The sequence below is a fragment of the Carlito syrichta genome, unplaced genomic scaffold, assembly GCF_000164805.1.
Source record: "Carlito syrichta isolate Samal-C Ts95f unplaced genomic scaffold, Tarsius_syrichta-2.0.1 Scaffold314750, whole genome shotgun sequence".
Taxonomy (NCBI): Eukaryota; Metazoa; Chordata; class Mammalia; order Primates; family Tarsiidae; genus Carlito; species Carlito syrichta.
The window spans coordinates 47,001-61,230 of record NW_007258846.1 but is presented as its reverse complement, the minus strand read 5'-3'; the positions used below and the strand labels follow the sequence as shown (position 1 = coordinate 61,230).

At 55.7% G+C, this 14,230-nt stretch overlaps 1 protein-coding gene across 1 annotated transcript in view; it reads left to right on the top strand.

Annotated features, from left to right (window-relative positions):
- Positions 1–12,075, top strand: part of NOS2 (nitric oxide synthase 2) — a 39,380-nt gene extending 27,305 nt beyond the window's left edge. The window contains exons 17-28 of the mRNA XM_008071829.1: positions 202–251; positions 579–753; positions 1,562–1,694; positions 2,545–2,623; positions 3,656–3,837; positions 4,926–5,089; positions 6,315–6,522; positions 8,023–8,110; positions 8,686–8,807; positions 9,577–9,725; positions 10,872–11,066; positions 11,931–12,075. Coding sequence (XP_008070020.1) covers positions 202–251; positions 579–753; positions 1,562–1,694; positions 2,545–2,623; positions 3,656–3,837; positions 4,926–5,089; positions 6,315–6,522; positions 8,023–8,110; positions 8,686–8,807; positions 9,577–9,725; positions 10,872–11,066; positions 11,931–12,038 — 1,653 coding nt within the window. The 3' untranslated portion in view covers positions 12,039–12,075. The remainder of the gene's footprint in view (positions 1–201; positions 252–578; positions 754–1,561; positions 1,695–2,544; positions 2,624–3,655; positions 3,838–4,925; positions 5,090–6,314; positions 6,523–8,022; positions 8,111–8,685; positions 8,808–9,576; positions 9,726–10,871; positions 11,067–11,930) is intronic.
- Positions 12,076–14,230: the final 2,155 nt, after the last annotated feature.

The window sequence follows — 14,230 nt, the reverse complement described above, 5'->3', positions numbered from 1 at the left end:
TCGCTGCCCAGGCCGGTCTCGAACCCGCGGGCTCAGGCAATCCACTCACCTCAGCCTCCCGAAGGCGCAGGATTACAGGCTGAGCCACCGAGCCCGGCGATGTGGCCAGTTTTTAAATGGGCCACCAGAAGAAAAGACAAAGCAGTAGCTGCACCTTTGTCCATCCTGGCCTGAGAACTCTGTGGTTCCTTCTCTTTCTAGAAACTGAAGAAATCCCTCTTCATGCTAAAAGAGCTCACTAATAAATTCAGGTGAGTCTTTTCCCCATGGCCTCCTGTCTGAGCCCGGCCTGGTGGGCCCAGAGTCTGGGTTCAGGGATTGGAACTGGGTGTGCATAAGGGATCTTCTCAGAACCTGGGTCTGAGGTTTGTCCTCTAAGTGTGTTGAGGGTCAAGCCACAGAAACCACATCCCTCTCACGGGCCTGGAGGCCAAGCGTGGGGTGGTCACGGGAGCTGGGGACGAGGCTGGGGCCAAGAAGGACCAGAAGGGGGCTTGTCCCAGTAGGAGTGGGAGAGTTTGTTGGTGCCAGGTTCTGGGTGCATGGGACATGAGTCTGCCTGTGTCCTCCCCGGGCAGGTACGCCGTGTTTGGCCTCGGATCCAGCATGTACCCTCAGTTCTGCGCCTTTGCTCATGACATCGACCAGAAGCTGTCCCACCTGGGAGCCTCTCAGCTCACCCCAATAGGGGAAGGGGATGAGCTCAGTGGACAGGAGGACTCCTTCCGCACCTGGGCTGTGCTAACCTTCAAGGTCAGTTCCCAACCAGAACCGCCTCACAGCACAGACACGATGTGGTGCACTCATACTCAGGACATCCGTACTGGGTGTCCCGGGGGCATGACCTTTACCCAGTCCTGTAGGTGTGTTTCCAGGTGTGGGCCAGGACGATGGGCCTGAGGGTGCAAGTCTCTGCTGCTGTCCCTCAGCCCCGCAGAAGAGTGCTACCCCTAACAGTGCACCTTCTGGAGGGGAAATGGTGGCTCACACACCCCCGCCCTCAGGCGGCTTCTGGCTTAAGATCTTTCCCCCACTGACTGTCTAGGTTGCCTCCTGACCACCTTATCTTGTGGCAGTCTCCTAGCCAGAGAGCTTAGGGACAGGGACCACACAGTAGAGTTCTTGGATCTGTCTCAGTGTCTGTATAGGTCCTTATTGCCTGTGATCGACCCCATGGATTTAGAGAACCCATCATGTTTGCCGATTTGCCCTCAGCAACGGTGGGTAGGAGGACCGGCTCAAGTCAAGCAGGTTGGGTTCCAAAGCCCAGGCCTCCTCCACATGATTCCACACCAGGAAAATGGGAGCAATCAAGCCTCCCTCCAGGTGGGCCTGAGAATAAAATAAGATCATATCAATACTGACATCATAATAGCAACAGCTACTCATGCCAAGCCAGGCATCTGAGTCCTCACAACAACCTGCCACACTGTGCTTAGAAGTGACAAGAAGCTCCCAGCTCAGGGTTTGGCCCATGGTCAGGGCCTTAAAATAGTTGCCCCGGTGGTGGTGATGGTGGTGATGCCAACCATGAACCCCCATCTGCTCCGTCTTCCTCCAGGCAGCCTGTGAGGTGTTTGACGTCCCAGGAAAGCAGCACATTCAGATTCCCAAGCGCTACACCTCCAATGTGACGTGGAACCCACACCACTACAGGCTCGTGCAGGACTCACAGCCTCTGGACCTCAACAAAGGTACCTGCTTCTCTGCACACACAGGGCTTGTTTGCCCTTCCTGCCTGGGTTGGGGTCTCTGAGCCCTGAGCCTGTGGTCAAGGAGACTACCTGGTCCCTCTGAACAGAGACAGCTGGCCTGGGGCCACCAGACCTCTTCCTTGTTGCATCCAAGAGCCTGTTAGGGTGCAAGACCTGAGGCTCTGAGGAAGGCCATTCCAGGAGGAAGCCTAAGGAGGGTGGTGGAGAGACAAGGGAGCCAGCATCCGTTGAGGGTCGGCTGTATGCCAGGCACTGGGCTGGGCTCCTTCTCCACTGGGCTAAGTGGGTCCAGACACCAGTCCTGGGAGAAAGGTACAGATGGAGAGATTGAAGTCCAGGGAGATGAAGCAAACTGCTAGTACGTGACCATGCTGGTGTTCAAGTCTCAACCTCCAGCAGTGAAGACAGCTGAGTATCATGAAGAAGGCATCGTGGCAGTGAGTCCAGGCTGCAGCTCACCTGTGCCTCCAGGCACTGCACCCTGTGCCATGCCTACAGTAGTTCATCCGGTTCCCACATGTCTTAAGATATACTTATGTCAGCTGTGCTTTCCTAAGGATCCCAAGCCATGGAGATGTTCTGAGACTGTCCATATCTTGGCACCTAAATTGAATTTCCCAACACCTAGGAGCAACACACCCACCCATCTTCTGTCCCGCCAAGGGTCTCCATTTGTGATTCAGAAATAGTGGGGGAAAAGGAAGGGAAAGAAAATCCCAGCAGCCATCCCAGTGGGATTCCCCAAGGATAGTGTCCAGGTGTAGTTGACTCATATATGTGGGGTGCTCAGGAGCCACTTGGCTATTTCACACTGTCCCTCTGTCCACAGCCCTCAGCAGCATGCATGCCAAGAATGTGTTCACCATGAGGCTCAAATCTCTGTGCAACCTGCAGAGTCCGAAATCCAGGTAAGGGAGGGTGCTGAGCTTCTAGAGGGATGCACTGTAGATTTTTTTTTTTGATTTGGAGTCTCACTGTCACCCAGGCTGGAGTGCAGTGACATGATCACAGCTCACTGCAGCCTCGACCTCCCTGGCTCAGGCAATCCTTCTTCCTCAGCCTCTTGAGCGTCCTGGCTAATTTTTAAAATTTTTTCATAGAGATGAGATCTTGCTATGTTGCCCAAGCTACTCTCAAACTCCTGGGCTCAAGCAATCCTTCTACCTTGGCCTCTCAAAGTGCTGGGATTACAGGTGTGAGCCACTGCTCCTGGCCTGCACTGTAGATTTATTTCAATGAATGAAAGACCAGAAAAGTCAGTCTTGGGAGGAATAGGAGTAGAGCATCTGCTGATGTTAGCAGCTGTGCCATCAGTAGGACCCGCTCGTCTGGGAACCTGCAGCCCCCTGCATCTTTATGTCTCGTCTCAGTTAACCACAGGCCACTTTTCCAGTTTGGGAACCAGGTGCTTGCCTCACTCCCTCCCTTTCCTCCCTGAGCTCTTTCGAGAGGGCAAGAGAGACTCAAACTGTTTGACTCTTTCTTAAGAACTTTCAGGATAACTTTTGGCAGGGAAGGCCATTTCCCAACCAGGTAAACCAGCGTTGTGGATTGCTGTAGGTTTTGTGTATCTGTGCTGTCCTCCATTAAGAAAATTGGTCTTTGTTCTCGTAAGAACAGGATTTGTGCTGGAACTAGGAATGATGTCTTCTGATGCCTGTGTATCTCCGAGTGGGAGGCTTTTTCTAGGCAGAAGCTGTGGCCATGCTCCCGGGAATTTGGGAGCTGCTTGGGAGGGTTGGGCCTGCCTTCTCCCCAGAGGGAAGCTACAGGGGCCCTCTGAGCACCCCTGCCTGAGAGGATGCCTTATCCCAAGCCCAGGTTCATGAATCTGGCAGGAAGATAGAAGGAGGGCACATTTCCTGGGGAAACTGGCCCGCCCATCAGGGAGCTCTGCAGGAAATCTTGTGGCGTCACCAGGCTTCTTCTTCCCTTCCCAGCCGTGCTACCCTCCTGGTGGAACTCTCCTGTGAGGACAGCCGAGGCCTGAACTACCTGCCCGGGGAGCACCTTGGTGTTTTCCCAGGCAACCAGCTGACCCTGGTCCACGGCATCTTGGAACGAGTGGTGGATGGCCCTGCGCCCCACCAGACCGTGCACCTGGAGGCCCTGGATGAGAGCGGTGAGCCCTCTGCCTGGGAGCTGAGGTGGCCCAACATGCTCTGCTGCCCCACCCACTGAGGGGCTGGGCCCCCCCTGCCCCCCACAGTCACCCCAGTCCTTCCTGTCGAGTGGGTGGGCTACCGGAGCTTAGGTTAAAGCAGCCTTGGAAGCAGCCCCAGTCCATGGAAATAGCTCACTGGCCTTGGTGTCCTCAGTGATAATGACCCCCCCAAAGAATGTATCCCCCTAAACACAGTGGGGATATATCCAAAACCAGAAAATGGAAGTCAGAGAAGCAAAGTCTGGCAGTGTTCCACATTGTCCTGAAATACAGGAATGCGGGGACGGAGATGTCCTTATGGCCGTAGGAAGACAGCCCCTGATCAGGCCCCTGGTCCAGATGGAACAACATAATCACATTTCTACCTAACATTCAGGGAGCCCCTGAGCACCAGGCACTGTACCAACAATTTTACATGCAGTATTTCATTCAACACTCATATAAACCCCGCAGGAAAGGTTGTGATGTCAGATCCATTTCACAAGAAGGGAACCCAAGGCCCAGAGGTTCAGCCACCTAGCTAGTGAGTCGGGAGCCAGAGTTTGAATCTGCATCTGCTGGCGCCAGGCTCCATGCTGCAACTGCCCTGCAGCCCTGCCTCCTGGGACTCGCTGGGACTTCCACTTCCCTTTGGGTGATCTGCTCAACCAGTACCTCTTGGCCTAGCACCCAGGGGAATGCAGTCATGTACTTTTCTCGAAGTGAGCAACTGGTCTCCGAAGTGTATATTATTCGTCTTTGGTGGATTTAGTCATAGTGAGTCTGTAGTTTGCAGTGGGTGTCTTTCTGAAGTTTAGGACTGTCAGTTAATTTGTCAGGATCACGTCAACTAGGATGCCCACTGGAGTGCTGTTCATCAGCCCTGGCAGCCCTGTCTCTGGGTAATACCTCCTTCCTGCCTTTTGCTCTTCCTGGAGCCAGCATGTCAGTGTCTCCTTTCCTCTGTAGCTAGAGACTAGAGAGTGTCTTCCCCAGAGGCCTCATCACCCTCTGAGAAGCCCAAACGGGGCTTCTTCTCCATTCTGACACTTTCCCTCCACATCCAGGCAGCTACTGGGTCCATGACAAGAGGCTACCCGCCTGCTCCCTCAGCCAGGCCCTCACCTACTTTCTGGACATCACCACCCCCCCAACCCCGCTGTTGCTTCAGAAGCTGGCCAAGCTGGCCACAGAAGAGACTGAGAGGCAGAGGCTGGAAACCCTGTGCCAGGTGAAGGCTGGGGCTGGTGGGGGAGGGGAGATCCCAGTGTGGGGGCGGCCAGGGCCTGGAGCTGGTCTCTAACCTCCAAGAGGACCTACGCCAGGTTCCCCAAGGAGACTTGCCAAAGCCAGGCATCATCTGCTGGCCCCTGCCTGAGACACAGTTGAGTGAGCTGAATTTTCCTGTCTGCAGGATGCAACTAAAATGCATGCCTTGGAAATGAGCTAGAAGGGAGGGGAGCTATCACGTCTTGTCTGTCCTAGTATTCCCCAAACCCGGAACAGACTTGCACTTAAGATGTCAGTTGGAGGATGGATGGTGTGGATGAATGGAGAAGCTGACATAGTGACAGATGGGCAGCTGGATTAATGAAAGAATGCATGAACTCACCTGCAACTTTGTGGGCCCAAGTCTTTGCACAAGGCACTGGATGTCATTATCATCATCATTGTCACTGATGATCCCAATCCCACCCACCGCCCCCTCCGTCATTCTATGGCTGCACTGTGCCAACTTGGCACACAGGTTCCCATTGAATCCTTATAGCTGCCCCACCAGGTAGGCGACATTATCCTTGCCTCACAAAGGTTAAGTAACTGTAACAAGATTCCACAACTAATAAAGGCATCCGGTCAAGATTTGAACCCAGTTTCAAATCAGTTCCAAAGCCTCAACCCCAATTAGATCGTAATAAAGATTTGACCCCTGCCAGCCAGGTGTGATGGCTCACGTCTATAATCCCAGCACTTTGGGAGGCCAGGGCAAGAGGATCGCTTGTGTCCAGGGGTTTGAGACCAGCCTAGGCAATATAACAAAAACTCATCTCTATAAAAAAAATTTTTTTAATTACTGGGTGTGGTGATCCTAGCTACCTGGGAGGCTGAGACAGGAGGATTGCCTGAGCCCAGGAGATTGAGGTTGTAGTAAGCCATAAGTGTGCCACTGCACTCCAGCTTAGACGACATGAGATCCCAACTCGAGAAAAAATATTTGAGCCCTGCCGCTGAGCTGCAGACAGTGGAGGTCTAGCACACAAATTAGATGTTCTCGGGACTGAGTTCCTCCAGCACAGGAATTCTTTCCTCTGGAGCTTGGTTGTCTCAGCACCCTAGACAGCACCTGGTCCATCCACATGTTTGTTGAATGAAAGAATGAGTGAATACTGGGTTGTGACAGCCTCTTCCCCTGAGAGGGGGCAGACACTTGGGGCCCTCACACCGCCCTTGGCTTGCAGCCCTCAGAGTACAGTGCATGGAAGCTCGCCAACAGCCCCACGTTCCTGGAGGTTTTGGAGGAGTTCCCGTCTTTGCGGGTGTCTGCGGGTTTCCTGCTCTCCCAGCTCCCCATCCTGAAGCCCCGGTACTACTCCATCAGCTCTTCCCGGGACCGCACCCCCACGGAGGTCCACCTCACCGTGGCCGTGGTCACCTACCGCACCCAAGGTGAGCCTGGGGCGGAGGCTCCAGAGAGCCCAGTTCTGCCACTTGCTGGCAGCCGTTCAGCATCTCTGGGCTTTGGTCTTCTCATCAGTCAAAGGGGGGTGGTAAGGTCTACCTCCCGGAGTTGCTAACCATAACAGGAAACGGGCAGGAGCGAGGACCATGAGTCGCCCGACTAAGTGAACCCCTCAGTGCTGCGTTATCAGTTACCATGCGGGTTGGGGACTGTGTGCTTTTTCCAGGTGAGGAATCCCAAGGCACAGAGAGATTTCGCCATTAGTTGAATCACTGTTAGTAAGTGGAGAGCGGAGATTCGGGCCCAGAGAGTCTAACTGCTGAGTTCAAGTTCTCCACCGCTTCGCTGTCCTACCACTGTTGTAATGAGATTAAGTGTGGAGAGCAGCTAGCCCTTGGTGGGAGCCCAGTGCTGCTTCGTCTTCCTGACAGCGCAGCCTGAATGTGGATTTGTTTCACACCTCTCCATACTCAGCACTGTGGGGCATGGAAATACAACAGACATCCCCTCATGTGGCATCTGGGGGTCGGGGAAAGACAGGTGTAGAAATCCTCAGATGATTCCCATTATGGGGGGACCATGAAGGAGCATGCAGGACCACTGAGGGCAGTGGGTAGGGGTGAGGCTGCCCTAGACCTCGGCCAGGCAGTCTCCACCCCTCCTCTGGGTGAACTCCCCCTGTCCTGCCCTCCATAGTTGAGCATCACCCGGGTTGGCAAAGCTGGGAGCTCCCACTCCCCAGAGTCCTCTGTCCCCTGAAAAACATAGCCACAGTTTCTAAGATCTAGGCAGAGACTCCATTTGCCCTGCTAGAAAACATACAGGACCCACACAGACCAGGGGAGGAGAGGTAGGCCTGTCCCGGGAGAGCAGGATTGGGAATCCAAGGGTCTTCTGCAGTTGGAGTCTCCTTCAGATGCTGGGCCAGTGTGAAAGGAGTGTGACTCAGAGGCAGCTGGGTTTCTGCAAGCCTAGGAGGGCCCCAGGGGAGAAAGTGAGATGCCAGAGCAGGCTGGCATGCTCAGGGGTTGTCCAGCCCCCAGGGTTCCCACCAGCAAGGGTCACACTCAGTAGGACACGCGGCAATGGACACCCTGCAGGATCTCTACGTGTTGTCGTCAGCAGAACCAAGTGGTGGACTGGGAGGGTCCCTGGAGAAACTCTTCGGAAGGAGCACTGGAGTAGGAGTCAGGAAACTTGATTCCCCCCACTTCCTGAGTGGCATTGTGCACGTCACTTTCCCTCTCTGGGGCTCATTTCTGCATTGGCAGGAGTGACTTGTAGCCTCTCAGTCCCTTTCAGCTTCCCCCAGCTCTGGACTTACAGAGGGTGGATCTCAGAACCAGGAGGGAAAACAGCTGCTCATTAAGCCCTGAGACTGCCTGAGCAGGGACAGGACAAGGAGGCCATTGGTGTGGGCAGAGCAGCTGGCACAGGTCATGCACAGGTGGGGGGCACTGTGGGTGAGGTCTGTACTGTCATTGCAGATGGCCAGGGTCCCCTGCACCACGGCGTCTGCAGCACATGGCTCAGCAGCCTGAAGCCCCAGGACCCAGTGCCCTGCTTTGTGCGAAGGTAAGCACCCCCTCTGCTCTGTTGCCTGGAAGACGCAGACCCCCAGGAGTTCTGGCATGAAGGGGAGGGATCTGGGGAGGGCTGCCCCCCAGGGGCCCATAGCCCATAAAGAAGGCATTGGAGACCAGGCGTGTTGACTCATGCCTGTAATCCCAGCACTTTGGGAGGCTGAGGCAGAAGGATCCCTTAAGCACAGAAGTTCAAGACCAGCTGGGTAACATAGTAAGACCTTGTCTCTACAAACAAAAAACAAACAAATAAATAAATAAGGAATAGGATCACGCTGGGCCTCTCCAGTCTGCCTCTGGCTGCAGTGTGGCAGACTCACTGTCAGGGGCACCAGCGACAGCAGTGGTGTGGTCCAGGGTACAGTGAGCTCGGCCCTTTGTCCAAAGGACCCAGGTGGAAGGGACAGTGTACCAAGACAGAAGGAATGAAGCTGCCTGCAGGACTGCTTGTCCTCTACCCCCACGCTACCACCCCCTCAAACACACGCCTGGCTCCCAGCCCATCCTGCCTGTTGACCGCCCTGGGGTGTCTGAGGGCTGCATCCTCTCTCTCCCTGCCCCCTGCAGCGCAAGCGGCTTCCAGCTCCCCGAGGACCCTTCCCATCCTTGCATCCTCATCGGGCCTGGCACGGGTATCGCCCCCTTCCGCAGTTTCTGGCAGCAGCGGCTCCATGACTCCAAGCACAAGGGTATGGCTCCAGGGTCCCCGGAGGGTGGGGGTGGGTAGGGAGTGCCCGTTGGCCAGCGCCTGCCCGGGAGCAGGACTGCAGCCAGGGGGAGAGTTGATGCCTCCCCCCGCAGATGTTTCCTGGCCCCCTCTCAAGGGAAGGCCTCAGCCTGTGCGGGCTGTGGACCTTTGTGAGTTAGAACTGCTGACTTCCACATCTCCGCATCGGAGCCAGGGCTTCTCTGGGTGGCGGGAGTAGTGGGAAAGTCCCCGCTTTGGGCCTCTGCTGGGCTGAGCGAATCCCGTATCTGCACTTTCAGTTGTGTGACTGTGGATGAGTGATCTGAACGCCCTAGGCCTCGGTCTTCCCATCTGTAAGAGGGGGATAATGCTTGATAGGCTACTTGGGAAATGGAATGAGAATTCAAGCTGGGACTGGGCTCGGTGGCTCAGCCTGTAATCGCCGAGGCGAGTGGATTGCCTGAGCCTGCGGGCTTGAGACCAGCCTGGGCAACTTGGCAAGACCTCGTCTCTACAATAAATCAAAAAAATTAGCCGGGTGTGGTAGCGCGTGCCTGTAGCTCCAGCTACTTAGAAGGCTGAGGCAGAAGGATCGCCAGAGCCCAGCAGGTTGACGCTGGGGTGGCCATGAGTGTGCCACTGCTCTCCAACCTGGGCGACGGAGTACGACTCCAACTCAAAAAAAAAAAAAAAAAAATTCAATTTGGGCCTTGCGCCTTGGTGCGCCCTCTGGTGGCCACGTGGTAACTGCAGCCCGCGGGCTCTTGCAGGGCTCCGGGGTGGCCGCATGACCCTGGTGTTCGGGTGTCGCCGCCCAGACGAGGACCACCTCTATCAGGAGGAGATGCGAGAGATGGCCCGCGAGGGGGTGCTGAGTGAGGTGCACACAGCCTACTCCCGCCAGCCTGGCCAGCCCAAGGTAAGTGCAGCCTCACAGTAGGTGGTGTGTTAAACGCATAGGCTATGAACAACATAGCAAGACCCCATCTCAAAAAAAAAAAAAAATTACTGGGTGTGGTTGCACCTGCTTGTAGCCCAGCTTGGGAGGCCAAGGTGTGAGGACCACTTGACCCCAGGAGATGGAGGCTTGCAGTGAGGTATGATCATGTCACTGTACTCTGTGTGGGTGAGAGTGAGACCCCCCCCAAAGAAAAACAAAGCACAAGCTGTGGTTTGAGTTCTGGCACCCACAGGCCTCTCACCTCTCAAGCCTTTGGTGCCTCAGCTTTAGTGGAGATCATTTCATCCTCCCTTCCAGCAGAAGAGACAGGCCCGGAGAGGGTCCTGCCTTAAATCAGGGTCACGCTGTGGATTAATCCTGAGCCCAGCCTGCTGAAGGTCCCCAGCAGGTCCCCTGCGACACATGATTGCCCAGGAGAGGTGGTCCAAACTGGCTCTACCCTCCAGCCCAGTGAGGCTGGCGAGCGGCTGCTGCCCTCCCACGGCCTTCAGATGGCCTCTCCTCCCCCCGCCCTGGGGACACTTTGCCCCGTGAACCTGCACTCTCAGCCCTCACAAACTTGTCCTGTCGGGTCTCGTCTCAGACCCAGTGCCCTGTACCCAGTGCCAGGTCCACGGAGCACCTTGTGTGGAATGAGGGCAGAGAGTCCCCCATTGACTTCTGGGCCTCCTGTCTAGCTGGGGAGCCTGAGACCTGTTCCCTGGCCCTGAATTACAGCATGGACCTTGCAGACAGTCTGCACAGAGAGGCTTCCTTTTCTGGGGTGTAGGCAGAGCTCTGGGTGGGGGGAGCTGGCTTGATGGATGCCTCTTTGAAGCATGGGGAATTCAGAGACATTCTGGGGGCCCTATGGATGGGCAGCACTTCGAGGGCAGGACCATGTCCAACGGTCATCTTTCTGGTCCCAGCCCAGCCCCCAGGGCATCCGTGTATTTCCTCATCCCGAACCTGAATTCGAGGATCCTGGGCCAGTGCAAGGTCCTGGACGAAATGGGTCCCTCTGCAGCCCTAAATGCCCCTCCCACCCCCGCAAGGCCCACAGGCCTGCCTGCACACCTCGCTCCCAGCAGCGGCGGCCAGACCCACTGTCTCCTCTGGCTTCAGGTCTATGTTCAGGATGTCCTGCGGCAGAAGCTGGCTGGCGAGGTGTTCCGCGTCCTCCTGGAGGAACCGGGCCACCTCTACGTCTGTGGGGACGTGCGCATGGCCCGCGACGTGGCCCACACCCTGAAGCAGCTGGTGGCCACCAGGCTGAGCCTGAGCGAGGAGCAGGTTGAGGACTATTTCTTCCACCTCAAGGTATAGTAGCTTGGGGTTGAGGGTGCCGGCCATGGACACAGGCCCTGGGAGCCAGGGCAGGGGGCTAGAGCCTGGGGCGTAGGCCCAGAACAGTCCTGCACCCCCCAAAGAACCCTAGAGGTGGCCAAGGTCAGAGCCAGAGGGGCTGTTAGAAGGCGTAGCTCTACATCCTGGTCTGCTGGCTAGCTATGACCAGTCGAGTGAACGCGTTCTGTTTTCCCATCTGTGGAATGGGGATGGGAGGGTCTCCTTGGCCTCTCTCCAAACCCCCCTTTCAGAAAATACCTGTGCAGTCAAAGGGTCTATGGACACTGGGGACTGGAAGACTGTCCCCCATCAGCCTTGTGGGAACCTCACACTTGGCACTCATGCCCAAGTGGGTGTATTTTAAGGATGATAGCAGCAGTGATTTTTTTTTTTTTTTTTTTGAGTTGGAGTCTCACTCTGTCGCCCAGGCCGGAGTGCAGTGTCACAATCATGGCCACCGCAGCCTCGACCTACTGGGCTCAGGTGATCCTTCCACCTCACCTCAGCCTTCCAAGTAGCTGCAGCTACAGGCATGTGCCACCATGCCTGGCTAATTTTTTGATTTATTGTAGAGACGAGATCTCGCCAATTTGCCTAGGCTGGTCTCGAACCCCTGGACTCGGGCAGTCCTCTCACCTCGGCTTCCCAAGGTGCTGGGATTACAAGCTTGAGCCACCGTGCCCGGCTTCCAAATTCTAGCGTAATCTAAGCATGAGAGTTGGAAAGACAGATGGCTCATCAATGCATGTGTGATAGGGAAGCTGGGTGACCCTAGGGGCTGTTCCAGCCTGGACTTGACCAGTAGAGCTGACACAGGGTCTCTGTTTCCCCCTGAAGAGCCAGAAGCGCTATCACGAAGATATCTTTGGTGCTGTATTTCTTCATGGGATGAAAAAGGACAGGGCCGCGGGGCAGCCCAGCAACCTAGAGAAGAGAGTGCTCTGATGGCCACAGAAGTGACAGCTGTCGGCACAGAACCTGGTTATCCATGGTCACGGGGCCCGATAACCAAGAGTTGGCACCATCATTAAATTCTGTGAGATGGAGAACAGTGATGTCCCCAAGGCTCACATCTCATTCCCTCACCGCCTTCCCCACCGAGGGCTTTACTTGACCTGCAATCAAATAGCCCGTGGATTGATTGGAGTTTTTTAAGTTGGGGCCTCCCTATTCCCTTGGAGACTGAATCTGCAATGCCAGGCCTGGCAAGGGGATGTTGAGAGAAAGATGGAACCTTCTTCCGATTGCACCAATTGGCGTGACCACCAGGTAGCGCTGTTGCGCCACTCTGTATTTAACCGCCCATGTACAGTTATTTATGCCTCTGTATTTAAAAAAACACCCTACTCTGCTCCCGAGGGCCCCTGGGCCTTCCTTGTATGATTCCTTGATGAAGATATTTATATAAAATGCATTTTATTTTAATTGAACTGCATATGTGTGTGGGGTGGTGTTTTGTAGGGAAAACAACATTCAGTTAGTCAGAGTGGGGGTGGTGCTGGTGGATGCCTGGACCGAGACCCCCCCGACGCTGGGACATCCCAGCCAGGTCATGGCTGCCTCTCTGAGTTGGCTGCCGGGTATGAGGGCAGCAGATGGAGTCTGGTGCTTGTCCAAAGGCACGTGGTGGGGGCAAGACCCAGGCTTCCCGCAGGAAGCATCTCACAGGGAGTGTGGCTATGCTGGGACTCCACTCGATGCCGGTTCTTAAGTCCATGGCCTAGCCCTATGAAGTGTTTTGCTCTGGGCTGTCTGTGTCCTGAGAGTTTAGCCAGCATGGATTTGGCATCTGGGAATAGCAGGGGCAGCAAGGACTAGGTGGCGAGTGTGGCACACAGCATCCTCACCTGAGATACTGTGGTCCCTTTCTGGGTTCTAACCCAGCCAGAAGAGGCTTCTTAAGAGACTAAGCCATGGCCGGATGTGGTGGCACGTGCCTATAGTCCCAGCTACTCAGGAAGCTGAGGCGTAAGGATCACTCGAGCCCCAGGAGGTCGAGGCTGCTGTGAGCCGTGATCATGCCACTGCACTCCAGCCTGGGACGGAGTGAGATTCTGACTCAAAAAAATTTTTGTAATTAAAAAAATAAAGAGACAGCCGGGCTCGGTGGTTCAGCCTGTAATCCCGCGCCTTTGGGAGGCTGAGGTAAGTGGATTGCCTGAGCCTGCAGATTCGAGACCCGCCTGGGCAGGCGAGACCTCATCTCTACAATAAATCAAAAAATCAGCCGGGCGTGGTAGCGCGCACCTGTAGTTCCAGCTGCTTGAAGGCTGAGGCGGAAGGATCGCCGGAGCCCAGCAGGTCGAGGCTGCGGGGGCCGGGAGTGGCCACTGCACTCCAGTCTGGGTGACCGAGTGAGACTCCAACTCAAAAAATAAATAAATAAATAAATAAATAAATGGATAGACAGATAGATAAATGAAGAGACTGAGCCCTGTTTTCTTTTCCTGGTCAGAACCAAAGAAGGAACCCAGTGGGGACAGGTGGGGTCTAGCCAAACCCGCTGCCAGCTTCACTTTGGCCTGTGCCTCATTGACGCCCCTGCCTCTACCCCTCCGCAGCTACCGTGGGAGGGGAGGAGGGGCGGGAGAAAGGGTCATGCCAACCTCTGCCCCAGAAGAGCTCTGTGCCCTGAGCCACAGGGGTGTGTCTGAGTCGAGTCCACCCCCCAACCCAGGGCTTCTCGCACTCTAGTGTACACATGGGTCCCCTGGGGTCATCTTGGAATGCAGCCCCTCACGAGGCTTTGCGTCTCTAACAAGCTCCCAGGGGCTGCTGCTGCTGCTGTCTGAGAACCACACTTTGAGCCCCACCCTGGTTCCTGAGGGACTAGGTTCCCAATGGGATTGGCAGGATGTGTTGGCCGCGTGGGGAAACAGCTGACCCTGGAAGCCCACACTGAGCTGCTTTCCAAATGCACCCTAACCCCTAAGGCCAGGGAACCCGCAGCGGAACAGCACAGCCAGTCCTTGCCTCCAGTCAGCTTCTCCCGATTCCTCCCGCCACCTCTTCCCTGGGACTCCAGGTCCTGAGAGCCTGCCCCAGCCTCTGGCTTCCTGGCCCTGCTGTGACCCGAACTGGTTCTGTCCCGGCCCTTCTCCCATCTCAGAAGTATGGAGCTGTTTCCTGGGTTCGCC